The 14,332-nt window shown below is 36.9% G+C and overlaps 1 protein-coding gene across 8 annotated transcripts in view; it reads left to right on the top strand.

Moving 5' to 3' along the window:
- HERC1 (HECT and RLD domain containing E3 ubiquitin protein ligase family member 1) overlaps positions 1 to 14,332 on the top strand; it is a 211,810-nt gene that overhangs the window by 175,789 nt on the left and 21,689 nt on the right. For all 8 annotated transcript variants that reach the window (XM_064361400.1, XM_064361396.1, XM_064361399.1 and 5 more), the window contains exons 55-66: positions 839 to 969; positions 2,936 to 3,135; positions 3,506 to 3,611; positions 5,042 to 5,188; positions 5,531 to 5,632; positions 6,925 to 7,098; positions 8,299 to 8,592; positions 9,935 to 10,000; positions 10,175 to 10,300; positions 11,169 to 11,307; positions 12,675 to 12,856; positions 14,161 to 14,316. In XM_064361400.1, the coding sequence (XP_064217470.1) occupies positions 839 to 969; positions 2,936 to 3,135; positions 3,506 to 3,611; positions 5,042 to 5,188; positions 5,531 to 5,632; positions 6,925 to 7,098; positions 8,299 to 8,592; positions 9,935 to 10,000; positions 10,175 to 10,300; positions 11,169 to 11,307; positions 12,675 to 12,856; positions 14,161 to 14,316 (1,823 nt within the window). The remainder of the gene's footprint in view (positions 1 to 838; positions 970 to 2,935; positions 3,136 to 3,505; positions 3,612 to 5,041; positions 5,189 to 5,530; positions 5,633 to 6,924; positions 7,099 to 8,298; positions 8,593 to 9,934; positions 10,001 to 10,174; positions 10,301 to 11,168; positions 11,308 to 12,674; positions 12,857 to 14,160; positions 14,317 to 14,332) is intronic.

Below are 14,332 nucleotides of genomic sequence, written 5' to 3'. Positions count from 1 at the left end.
TAAAACTAAAGTAATGGAGGAAGGGGGAAAAGGGGAATTCCTGGTCTGACAAGAGATTGTAAGAAATCTGCTTTCTTCTTACTGTGTTCCTTTGAACATGAATGCATCTCACTAGATAGTTGTTTGTTGTCTGGGGGAGGTGGAGTAATTCAAAGGTCATAGTGCCTGCTTACATGGTATTCCATTAACAGAAGAGGTTTGTTTTGTTTGTTTAAAAATAGGTAATACCTTCATAGGGTTCAAAAAGTGTACAGTGAAGTCTTTCTCCCATCTACTCAGCTCCCACACTCCCAGTCTACCCTCACAGATAAATACAATTTTTACTTCTTTTGTAGCCTTTCAGTGTTACATATACTTAAAGAAGCAAGTAAGACTATAGATTGTTAGAACAGAACATTTTGATAGAATATGGAAACATACTAAGTAGGGATATTAAATAAGCAGAAAAAGAGACGTAATTTTCTTTCTATGACTTGTGTTATTTCACTTCTCAGTTTCATGGTAGATTCTGATCCAAAAGGAAAGAACCTACAGTGACTTAAAATCACCAAAGGAATTTAATTTTTACCTTTATTTTTCAACAGCCACTTGAAAAAGAATGAAAGATTATAAATGAGGTAGTCCTTGTCACAGATAAGTGAAAGTTTTAAGAAGTATGTTAGTTAATGGAATCCCCAGTGTATGCCTGCATTTTGTCTAAATGCATTGAAGAGCTGTTTGGAAACTTACAATGGTTGCATTATCATATATTTGTTTAAAAGTCTCTGTCTTTTAAGTCAGACAGTGACAAATAATTCTCTTTTTCTTTATTCTTTTTCTTTTGTTTTTATCATGTTAGTGTCTGTTACTTGCATTGCATGGTTCAGTGAAGACAGACCATTTGCAGTGGGATATTTTGATGGAAAATTGTTACTGGGAACAAAGGAACCACTTGAAAAAGGAGGCATTGTTCTAATTGATGCACATAAGGTAAATGTATCTTTTAAAAAATAATTTTATGGGATACAAGTATAATTTTATTACATGCATAGATTACACAGTGGTGAAGTCAGAGATTTTAGGATATCTATCACCCAAATGACATCCATTGTACCCATCAAGTAATCTCTCTTCATCCGCCCTCCTCCCAGCCCTCACCCTTCCAAGTTGGCCTTGTCTGTCATTCCACACTCTAGGTCCATGTGTACACATTATTTAACTCCCACTTATAAGTGAGAAAATGTGGTATTTGCCTTTCTGTATCTGACTTATTTCACTTAGGATAATGGGCTCCAGTTCCAACCATGTTGCTGTAAAATACATGTGGCTGAATAGTATTCCATTGTTTATATATACCACATTTTCATTATCTAGTCATCCATTGATGGGCACTTAGGTTGATTCTATATCTTTATTGTGAATGGTGCTGTGATAAACATATGAATGCAGGTATCTTTTTAAGAAAATGATTAATATTTTCTTTTGAGTAGATAGTAGTGGGATTGCTGGATCAAATGGTAGTGTTTGTTGAGACCTCTCCATACTGTTTTTGATAGAGTTTGTACTAATTTGTATTGCCACCAACAGTGTTTCAGAGTTCCCTTTTCACTACTTTCTTGCCAACAACTGTTGTTTTTTGTTTTTTTAATATTATAACCATCCTGATGGGGGTGAGATGATATCTCATTTTGTATTTTTTTTAAATTATTTTTTAATTTAAATTTTTATTTTTTTGAGACAGAGTCTAGCTTTGTCGCCCAGGTTGGAGTGCAGTGGCATAATCTTGGCTCACTGCAATTTCTGCCTCCCAGGTTCAAGCAATTCTCCTGCCTCAGCTTCCTGCGTAGCTGGGATTACAGGCACCCGCCACCATACCCAGCTAATTTTTATATTTTTAGTAGAGACGGAGTTTCACCATGTTGGTCAGGCTGGTCTCAAACTCCTGACCGCAAGTGATCCATCCACCTTGGCCTCCCAAAGTGCTGGGATTACAGGCGTGAGCTACAACACATGGCTCATTGTGGTTTGAATTTGCTTTTCTCTGATGATTAGTGATGTTGAGCATTTTTTCATATGCCTATTGACTATTTATATATTTTTTGGTAAAAGAATCCTTACCAGATATTTACTTTTTCTTGTTCTTTTTTTTTTAACTCTACTATTGCTTAATGCTAGTTTCTTTTAAAATTTTTTTACATCAGTCACTTATGACTTAATGTTCTGTTGTTGCACAAAGTCTTTGGACCATGGATATACATGGATGAGTCTATGTAAAAATAAACAATCAAGCCATGAAAGAGTAAAGCCAAAACTGTGAAGTGTTGAACACCTTGGGAATACCCCTTGTTCAAATGCCTCCTAGTAATGTCAGAAATTCCATTCATGAAGAATGATTTCTGTACCTTAAACAGAGTTTGCCAATTCAGATATTTACAGGACAATCTAGGCAAGTAGCATAAATGCATGAAACCAGGAGTTGAAAGGTATGGAAGAGGATTGAAAAACAAAAATAAAATCAGAAGAGCACAATGATTGCATCCACGTAAACACAAAACGTAGCCCAGATTCTCATAAGTGATTGCTATTTGGATATGAGGGGTGCATTTTTTTTTAGTCTCCTCTTTTTTATGCTGGAATGATTACCAGTCAATAAGGATAACTCTTAATAAATACAAATGCTAATGAGAGATAACATACCCTTTTGAGTCAGAATTTCTTAATTCATTAATTCTACTAACATTTGTTGAGCTTTGACTGCAGCAAATATATATAACACAAACTATATTAAAGGGTAAGTTGGTCTAGTGATTGGTAATGATATGGCAGTATCTGATTTGCATGTAATATTGATTTCAAAATAATTGAGTTATAAAAATATAGGTTATGTATTATTGAATTTGAAGTATTTGTGAAGGAAACATTACTCTGATTTTTTTTCTTTTTGTGCCATTTTAAGGATACTCTTAGTAGCATGAAGTGGGACCCTACAGGTCATATTCTTATGACATGTGCCAAAGAAGACAGTGTGAAACTCTGGGGCCCTGTTTCGGGATGCTGGCGCTGTCTGCATTCACTCTGCCATCCATCTATTGTGAATGGCATTGCTTGGTGCCGCCTTCCAGGGAAAGGATCCAAATTGCAGTTACTGATGGCTACGTATGTTGTCATTTTGCATCTATGGGTCTTAGTTTTTATATTGATATAGACTGTTGTTTGCATTAAGTGTGGCTTCTCAGTAGTCTTAAAGAGTTTATTGCCAGTTACTATTCTTATAACGTGTAACATTATAAGATTATCTCACAGAAAAGAAAGAGCAGTAATTGTCCAGTGTGAAACTTGGTATGTAATCTCCTTATCTCTGGGTGTATTGGCCTCAGTTGCATTTCTTGTAAAAGATTACATGTATTACAGATAAGTTTAAAAAATATTGTAGTGGTTCTGTCAGATCTTAATTGATTGCAATTTGGAAATATTTTTACTTATGCATATTGACAGTTTTTGGTTTTGTGTGATCAATTTTTTTTAGTGGCTGTCAGAGTGGCTTGGTATGTGTTTGGCGCATTCCACAGGATACTACACAGGCCAGTGTGACTAATGCAGAAGGATGGTGGGACCAGGAATCAAATTGCCAGGTAACATTCTTGTGTTTTTGAAGACTTAATCTGAAACCATGGAAAGAATATGATATCAAAGTAATTCTCCCTTGGTTACTAAAAAGTCATTACCATATCCCAAAGGGCAAGATCCATTGGAAAATATAAATAATTGTCATACTTTGTATGGTCTCTGAATTAGCTTAATTTTTTATAAATCAGAGATACCGTAATTGCTTGGTAAAATGAGATATTCTATACATATTAAGTGGTGATTGTTACTGTGATAATGGGTATAATTGATACTACAGATAGATGAGTTATAAGTTAAGTTGTTAATAACATAAAATAGAAACTCCATGGGAGCACATCCATCCAGAGAATCTTCTACTGATGCCAGAAGCCCTGCTATGAAGAATGATTCCTTTATCTTAAACAGAAGTTACAAATTAAGATATTTAGAGAGCCCTCTAGGTGAGTAACATAAATTCGTGAAGCTGGGGGTTGGAAGGTTTGGAGAGGGTAAAAAATAAAAACAGAAAAAAAGAACATATATGCTTTATACAAAGGCACACAACTGATTGCCAGTTTCCAGAATTAAGAGCCTATTGTTACCAGATTGTTTTATTTTTTCCTATAGATGCTAAGAATCCAGTGTTAAAGTAAAATCTCCCAATATCAAACACTGGCACCTGACTTAAAATTGTAAAACACTGAGTGGCCAGTCAGATCACATCTCTGAGCTACCAGTTTGTAACTTCTGTTGCTCTTCTTTTTGCTCATGATACCCATGGCAGAAATACTTAATATCATCTTTGGGTAATGTCATAACTAAAAGGAAGAAGGAACTTAAGGGTAGAGAGAAGGTATGAAGAGGGATAGAAGGAGTAGCCAATTCACTAATAGGAGAATATCACAGAAGTGGAGGTGGGAGCACTACAGATAAGTCTGGCTTACTCTTTGTGCTGGAGGGTAGCCCTATAGACAGGCTTTACCTATGTCACTTCTATAGCCTGCAGAACAAATGTGTGACAGACAGAACCATCAGCCAACAAAAAGAGGAATCTATTTGAATAGAGTCAGCATGTGCACTTCACAAATGTTAGGGGATAAAAATGAAAATTACATGAAGTAGAAATTTAGAAATCAAAACACGGGTTAAAAAGTAGCCAGAATTTTCCTGTCTCTAAGGGTTAATTAGAACTTTGAGATGTTATCATTTCTGCCAGTTTGAAGAGTAGAATACTAGTTTAGAAATATATATTTTTTTAAAGATGAAAGTCAGCTTCAACAAAGGAGAATCGGATTGATATTTTATTATTCAGTCAAGCTAACTATCCTTTATGAAAGAAATTATCTCTCCCCGTGCCAATTTTATTCTAAAACATAAAATTTCCAAGAGTGAATGATAAATTTTGAACTTATAATTTATCTTTATCTTAATGCATGTTTAAAATAATGAATTTCAGGATGGATATAGGAAATCATCCGGAGCCAAGTGTGTTTATCAGCTGCGGGGACACATCACTCCGGTTCGAACTGTTGCCTTTAGTTCTGATGGGTTGGCCCTGGTGTCTGGTGGACTAGGTGGGCTCATGAACATTTGGTCTTTAAGGGTAAGAGCATAGATTTTCTTTTTATGTTGAGGAATATTTTGACATTAACTTAAACACATGTGATAAAAATTAATCAATCCTAGAAACATTTTATCTAGTAATCTCTTGACTGAGGAAACTTATTTCGGAATCTTCAGCCCTTACGTTTTTCTTACTGATGATAAGTATTTTTAAAATCAGTAGGGTCCTAGAAAGTTGGGTAGTAGGTATGTGATTGGACATTGCTGAATTTAGCTAAAATGTAGACTTTAGAATATGGTTTTGTCAATGTGAAGTATAAGTTTAAATGTAAATTATACCTAAGGTTCAATGATCTGTATTGGTAAATATATCTCATTTTAGGATGGCTCTGTCTTACAAACTGTTGTGATAGGCTCTGGAGCTATTCAGACCACAGTATGGATTCCAGAAGTTGGAGTAGCTGCTTGCTCAAATAGATCAAAGGTAATATTGTAGTTATATCAAATGATGGGGTGTAAGCATCATAGTCTAACCACCTCACTTTATGGAGGAGAAACCTGGCATCCAGAGGGATTATTACTGTCCAAAACAGTGCAACTATTTAGTGGCAGAAGGAGAATTAAAACCTAAGTCTCCTGATTTATAGTCTAGTACTTTTTTCTACTACACCCCATACTTTGGTGACAGTGCTTAATTATTGAACAATTTCATTTCTATTGGAAGAGATAAAGTGGATTTTGACTTTCTGCCATAATTTTTGACAGTAGCACTAAACTATCTCAAGGCCAGGTGCAGTGATTCATGCCTGTAATCCCAGCACTTTGGGAAGGCTGAGGCAGGCACATTGTTTGCAGTCAGTAGTTCAAGACCAGCCTGGCCAATATGGTGAAACCCCATCTCTCCTAAAAATACAAAAATCAGCCATGCATGGTGGCACATGCCTATAGTCCCAGCTACTTGGAAGGCTGAGGTGGGAGGATCGCTTGAACCCAGGAGGCAGAGGTTGCAGTGAACCAAGATCGTGCCATTCTACTCCAACCTGGGTGACAGACCAAGAGCCTGTCTCAAAGGAAAAAAAAACTATCTCAAACATTTTTTCCTTGAAAAGAAGAACCATTGCAAAGATGTTTAACTAAGTGTACAAAATATATCTTGGCTTTCAAATTTAATGATCTAGTAAAAATGCTGGTCCCCTGCTGTGAAGTAATTCTATGATGTGACATTATTCCCTACAGTAGTATTTTTCACACCCTTAAAGATTAGAGCCAATGTACTGATTTGATTTAAATTTTGTATGGTTAAATGATGTTAAAATAAGCTGTAAACCTTCTTGAAAGGTCCTACTGAAAGTACAATGTAGAATCAGACCCTAGGCAGTAGTGGCCTGTGTAGAATAAGCCAGAGAACCAGAGTTAAAGCAGTGCTACCTCTTTTGAAGCTATTCTTGTAGTCACGTCAGACATGACTTTTGAAATATACTAGATACCTTATTCTGTAAGTTCTGAAGAGATAGTTAATAATTGACATTATTTCCTTAAAAAGTAACCAGCTAATCTGAGGTAGTTCACAAATGTTATTACTATTTCTTAGTATTTTTACTTAGACAAAATTTAGAATATGTTGAAGTTCCATAGGCATTAAAATTATAGCCTTTTTGGATATTTTATATCCAAAAGATGTTCCAGTTACCAGAAGGAATTTCTCAGATTAAATGGTGATAGCATTATCTTTTATTTTAAGAAATTTATCATGTGGCATGATTTATTTTCAACCAGGATGTTTTGGTCGTGAATTGTACAGCAGAATGGGCAGCTGCCAATCATGTTTTGGCAACCTGTAGGACAGCACTGAAGCAGCAGGGTGTTCTGGGATTGAACATGGCTCCCTGTATGAGAGCATTTCTGGAGCGGCTCCCCATGATGCTTCAGGAGCAGTATGCCTATGAAAAGGTAACTCATTACACTCACTCCTAGAGATCCACAGATAACTGGTGCTTTGGAATTTGGTTATAGCCTTGAACTTATCTGTTAAGAGCATGAGGTCTGAGGAAAATAAGTGGGGCTATTTGGGCAGAATCAAATGAAGGTAAGTCAGACTTGAAAGAGTTGTTTAGTAATCTTGAGTCTATCCTTGCTTTATTTTCACCAAAGTAAAATAAAGAAACAAATAAACACTAAGTTTGTATTACTGTTTTTCAGATTATTTATTCACTCCAAAACTTCTTAAAATACTTATGCAGCAGAATATCGTCTTCCCTTTTCTGACCCATATATCTATTTTTATATGACTTGGCCATCCCAAAGTTGGGGGATAGGGATGTATGTGGGTATCAGAATGAACATCATTTCCACTTACCAGATAAATCTTTGTGGAAAATTTTAGTGGAAGAGCTATGTTGAACTAAGTAAGGTCATTAAATATTGGAATGAGGAATTATAGCATTTGAACTTGTCCAGACAGTGATCCTAAAGTAGCTTGTCTTCCAACTCTCAGTAGTTACAGTGTAGTGCCCTCAGCAGAACTCTTTGTTTTCTTTTTTTGTAATCAGCTGTTACCACACCCAGTTGATTTCACTGATTTATTTCCCCAGGTTTTCTTTTCTGAATCGCTTAGGCTCTCACAGTTGCTTTACCATAACTAGAGAATGCCATGGAAAAAGAAAGGATTTTCCTTTTATGGCTGCCAGAATTCTCGTGGTAAAGGAGGAAAAGTGAGAAGAGCAGATCTCTGTGGTTTAATAGTTATCTGCTTTTTTTTCTAATCAAGGAAAACCAGGATGAAAATGTACTATATGCAGTGTGATATCTTAGATTGGATCCTGGAGCAGAAAAGGAGTATGAGTGGGAAAACTGAGGAAAACCAAATAAAGTTTTCTGGTTTAGTTAGTATTGTACCAATGTTAGTTTGTTAGTTTTGATAAATGTGCCAGGATTGTATAAGATGTTAACATTAGATAAAGTTGGGTGAAGCGTATACAGAAATTCTGTGCACTATCTGTACAACTCACTCTAAATCTAAAATTATTTCCTAGCAAAAAGCTTAAACAGTAAAAACTTTAAAAAATGACTGTAGACTTTCAGAATACATTAGGTTAATTAAGAATATTTGGCACAAACTCTTCAACATAACATCCTCGTTTTTTCTTTTAGCCTCATGTAGTTTGTGGCGACCAACTTGTTCACAGCCCCTATATGCAATGCTTGGCTTCCCTTGCTGTGGGACTTCATCTGGATCAGCTGTTGTGTAATCCTCCAGTGCCACCACACCACCAGAACTGTCTCCCTGACCCTGCATCCTGGAATCCAAATGAATGGGCCTGGTTAGAATGTTTCTCAACCACTATAAAAGCTGCTGAAGCCCTGACCAATGGAGCACAGTTTCCAGAATCTTTTACTGTTCCAGATCTAGAACCTGTTCCAGAGGATGAGCTTGTATTTCTAATGGTAAATGTACTGTGAGCTGCTATTATTTGCAGCTGAGATTTTATCGTGGGTATTTGGCATGTAGCAGATCCCTAATAAGTCTTTGCTAGTGTGAATGCCTAGAAGGATACCCTTAAGAGAAACTGAAAATATTTTTCTTTCAGATAGTCAATTTTAATCTGATGGCAGGCCTCTATTATGACAGAAATTGATAATGTACTATTGAACTCTTGTAGACCTGCCAGCTCTCAATGACATAGTCCCATATTTTCTCATTTTCTTTTGTTCATAGGTATTTTGTTAGTACATTTCTTGTATATATTTTAGCATCTTTTCCTGGTCGTTTTGTGAGTTATGTGCCACATATAGATTCTAATTTATTTGGCATTTCAGTCATGTCTTTAATTAGCAACAAATAAAATAAAGAAGAGCATTCTAATTGTCATTTCATTCTGATTGTATTTGAGAGTGTCTATTGTAGAAACTGTGACATAGGTGAAATACCTGTGTAGACTACAGGCCAGCACATGATCTGACAACCTCTTTATATACTTAAGATTTTTGTATACAAACATTTGGATAGATAAATATTGATACAATATGAAACAGACAAATCTAAATTGAGTACAACTATGTAACTGTAGTCTTGCATCACTTAATGGCGGGGATATGTTCTGAGAAATGCATTGTTAGTCAGTCTTGACTGAGAATATTATAGAATGTATAGTACTTACACAAACCTAGATGATATAGCCTACTTTACAACAAGACTATATGGTATAGTCTGTTCCTCCTGGGCTACAACCTGTACAGAATGTTACTGTATTCAATGCTCTAGGTAGCTGTAACACAATGGTAAGTATTTGTGTATCTGAACATAGAAAGTATAATAAAAATAAGGTTTTATAATCTTATGGGACCATCTTCATACATGCAGTTTGTTGTTGACTGAAATGTCATGTAGCACGTAAAATATAGAATATTTTAATCAGGAAATGTCCTTCTAAGCCCATTTGACCAAATTCTGTAATATTGTAGATGAGAAAGCTGAAGCCTAGAAAGATGAAGTCATTTGCCCACAGCTACACAAAGAGTTTATAGGGGTGCAGGCACATGACCTTGTATCTGTGGGTGTTCAGAAGACACATGGTTAGCTTTGAATCACCAATGCCGTACTGATAGTGAAAGTGTTTATAATAAAAGGAAATAGTGACAATGCATAAAACCAGTCTTAATTTCTCATAATATTACCATGTTGTTTTTTGGAAATAAGGCAATGATTAGATGAAAACTTTGTGATTAATTAAGAACAGATAAATCTTGACTAAGCAGAATTGATCACTATGTACCCCCTGTTTTGCAGGATAACAGTAAATGGATTAATGGCATGGATGAACAAATTATGTCTTGGGCAACTTCCAGACCTGAGGTCAGTAAAGATGAAGATAACTGTATGATGGTTCTCAGTAAATGTTTTGATTCTAAGTGCTTGTATGTTTGTGCCCTGGTGTCTCCCATACAGGCTGGCACACACTTGGTACTTAGTACCTGTCTATTTGAATGAATGGATGACTCTAATTTTGAGATGATTGTGGTTTTCTAGGACTGGCACCTGGGAGGTAAATGTGATGTCTACTTATGGGGTGCTGGCAGGCATGGACAGCTGGCAGAAGCTGGAAGAAATGTAATGGTACCTGCAGCAGCTCCCTCATTCTCACAGGCCCAACAGGTAACTAATAGGGTAAAAAATAGAAAAGATTCCTGTAAAAACATGTGAGAAAAGAAAAATAAAATTAAAAAAATTAAAACCGCAACAAATAAAAAAATAAAATAAAATAAAAAAATAGAAAAGAAACATGGGAACTGAAAATTCTAGTTCTTTTGCTTGTCTTACTGTGAGATAAAGCTTGTCCATTTCATTATCTATTGTGAGAAATGATTAAAGAAAGTCATGATATATAGCTTCCAAATAAAAACTTGCTATGGTTTCTATCAGACTTAAGAAGTTAACAAATTTCTGAATTTTTCTTTCAAGTTTAAGGAACTAACATGATGTATTAGGCCTGCCCAGTATGTATTTATAGAAGTTTAGATATTCCTAATTAGTGATTTTCTCTTTGGTGCTATAAACTTCCTAGGATCTTTAGCCAGATTTTTTCGACCACTCTCCTTTTCTGATAATCCTGGTATGATATAGTGCCAAACCCTTCTTGAGGCCACTGCTTTCTCTTTTGCTCTTCTCTGCCTCAGCTCGTCCCAGGATGTATGACTTGTTCTTATGTACGTTCCCACCAGTTTCTGCTTCTTTCTAGCCCAGTCTTTAGTATTGCCCCATCACCCCTTCCTTTTTCTTTCATCCATTTTTTTCTAAACTATTTTAAATAGTCAGATGAATCTCATCCATCTCTTGGTTAAATAAGCAGCTTATAGTCATCAAGGACTTAAGGAACTACATAGTTATATCAACTCTTCCCTTTTAGTAAAAGGATAAAAGAATAGATAAAGGCATCTGTGTATATGTGGAATTATTTCAAGCATTTGCATGTTAAAGTTATATAATAAAGAATAAAATATTTAATTCTGTGTTTTTCTACTAGGTCATTTGTGGTCAGAATTGCACCTTTGTCATCCAGGCCAATGGCACAGTGTTGGCTTGTGGGGAAGGAAGTTATGGCAGATTAGGACAAGGAAATTCAGATGACCTTCATGTGCTGACAGTTATTTCAGCCTTACAAGGTAACATTGTCCTTAATTAAAAGCTGGTTAGAACCTATGGCCTAACTGTAGGTTTGGTCATGCAAACATTTGCCCTTCTCAAACCTTTTCTAGATAAAATCATATCAGGTTTTCACTTATATTGAAATCCTTATTTAGGCATATGTACAGCCTTAATTTCCATATTTTAAGCTATATGGCAAGTTATTTATCATAGGAATGCTAGAATTCAGTAAAATATAAATAATGCTTTTTGAGGCCCACTGAAGATTGTAAACAAATGCTTAAAAATTGCAAAAGTGTAGGTAGACAGATGTTAATAGCAGTAGCAATCATGCATGTGTTTTATTAAAATTAAAAATCAGTTTGTATGGAAATCTGCAAATGTGCTGAAGACTTTAAACGACATCTTCGTCAGAGTTCTGTGTGACTTGGAGAGAGAGCACTTTGGAGAAACCACTGCACGAGCCCCCGCCTTGCTCATTAACTGAACTCCTAGTGACCCTGAAGCCTACAAAGAGAACATAGATGGTTTTGTATGTAAAAGTATGCAAGTAACTATGAGTTCAAAACAAGTTCCTAGAAGCTCAAGTTCTTTTCCTTGTGATCTGGGTGTGAAGAGCACAGCAGTAGAAATGAGAATGTGTGCTGGGTTCCTATCTCTTCTGCTGGTCCTTGGCTCTGGGACATTGCACAGACTATAAGACTGCTTTGTGACTCAGTTTTCCCAATTGTAAAAATGGGGTGTTAGTATCTGTTGCATAGGTTCTTTGTGCAAGTAGAAAATAAGGTAATCCATGTAAAGCATTTGTAGGAGTGGCTAGAGCATAGCCAGTCATTAATGACTATAATTATTGCTGTCATTCTCCTTTTCCTTGTCAACATCATTCTTTTAGGTGACTGCTCCCATTTTGCTAGGTTATGGCTAAAAATTCAATTTAAAACTAAAGAAATAGGGCTGGGCACTGTGGCTCACACCTGTCTGTAATCCTAGCACTTTGGGAGTCCAAGGTGGGTGGATCACTTGAGGTCAGGAGTTCAAGACTAGCCTGGCCAACATGGTGAAACCCTATCTCTGCTAAAATTACAAAATTAGCTGGGTGTGGTGGTGTGTGCCTGTTAATCCCAGCTACTCAGGAGGCTGAGGCTAGGGAATTGCTTGAACCTGGAAAGCAGAGGTTGCAGTGAGCCAAAATTGCACCACTGCAATCAGCCTGGGTGACAGAGCGAGACTCCATCTCAAAAAAAAAAAAAAAACTAATGAAATTATTCTTATTTTCATAGTACCATTTTCGTGGTTTTTGATTGAGGGCATTCAGTAGCAGCTGCAAGTATAAAGGAGCATTTTAACATCCAGTGACTCCTGTTGGGTTTCTGTTCTGTTCCAGGCTTTGTCGTGACCCAGCTGGTGACTTCCTGTGGTTCTGATGGGCACTCTATGGCCCTAACTGAAAGTGGTGAGGTTTTTAGCTGGGGAGACGGTGACTATGGTAAACTTGGCCATGGGAACAGCGACAGGCAGCGGCGGCCCAGACAGATCGAAGCTTTACAAGGAGAAGAAGTGGTGCAGGTCAGGCAGGAAATGAATAAATTTGCCTTTCAACATAAATACACTAGTTGTTAAACAGATTCCTTAAAGTTAGGTAACAGAAAATATAGTAAAAATATATTACACAATCATTATAAGAGATCCATTTGTTTTGGATGTTCAGATTCATTCTTGAGCTTGTCAGACGTTTGAATTGTCTTTGGTGTTAAAATGGTCTTTTTCTCGAGCCAGCTGGTTAGCACAGACTAGGGTGCTGCAGGCTCTTAGAAAGAATATTGTGAGGTTTAGCTTCTGCCACACAGTTCTTAATACACAGATAAATGGAAAACTTTGCTTTTAACCTATCATTTTTGTTACGAAAGCTAAGTTCATAAGCATTCTGGAAAAGAGTGTTCTAAAATAATATTGTAAAATTGTATAGCACCTTACAGTTTACAAACAGTGTCCCCATTTATTATCTCATTTAGTCTAGATCATCTGTACATAGCTGAAGAGTAGCAGTAGTTAGGGTATGCCGTTCAGCTTGGGCTTCCTGAGGCTGAGACAGGTCAGACTTGGGAGAGCAGGAGAGCAACTTGGACATATCTATGTACTGGTTGACCAGATGCAGTGACTTATGTCTGTAATCCTAACACTTTGGGAGACTGAGGCAAGAGGATTGCTTGAGGCCAGGAGTTTGAGACCAGCCTAGACAACATAGCAAGACCCTGGCTCTACAAAAAGTGAAAATAGAAATAAATAGCTAGGTGTGGTAGTACATGCCTGTAGTTCCAGCTACTTGGGAGGCTGAGGTAGGAGGATTGCTTGAGCCCAGGAGTTCAGGGCTACAGTGAGCTGTGATCCCACCACTGTACCTCAGCCTGGGTGACAGGGCAAGATGCTATCTCTTTAAAATTAAAAAAATAGGGGTCGGGCCAGGTGGCTCACACCTGTAATCCCAGCACTTTGGGAGGCTGAGGCAGGTGGATCACAAGGTCAGGAGTTCGAGACTAAAAATACAAAAATTAGCCTGGCATGGTGGCAGGTGCCTGTAATCCCAGCTACTCAGGGGGCTGAGTCAGGAGAATCACTGGAACCCGGGAGGCGGAGGTTGCAGTGAGCCAAGATTGCGCCATTGCACGCCAGCCTGGGTGACAGAGCGAGGAAAAAAAAAATTAAAAATAAAAATAAATAAATAAAATTTTTTAAAAAAAGCATTGGTCTTTGAAGAGCCAGTTTTCAGTGCAGTTTATATAAGATTTATTGCTTAATACCAAAAGTGGCAGATATGCTTTTTTCTTAGTTTTTCTTATTAAAAGTTTTTTTTCTCCTTGGTTCTGTCTTAGATGTCTTGTGGCTTCAAGCACTCAGCAGTGGTAACTTCAGATGGCAAACTGTTTACCTTTGGGAATGGTGACTATGGTCGTCTGGGTCTTGGAAATACCTCTAACAAAAAGCTTCCGGAGAGAGTGACTGCACTCGAGGGATATCAGATTGGACAGGCATGGAATAAACCAA

This window comes from Aotus nancymaae, unplaced genomic scaffold (genome assembly GCF_030222135.1).
Source record: "Aotus nancymaae isolate 86718 unplaced genomic scaffold, 86718_ANA_hifiasm-v0.15.2.pri h1tg000041l, whole genome shotgun sequence".
NCBI lineage: Eukaryota > Metazoa > Chordata > Mammalia > Primates > Aotidae > Aotus > Aotus nancymaae.
Note: the sequence above shows the minus strand (reverse complement) of the source record. Positions and strands in the feature narration are given on the sequence as shown.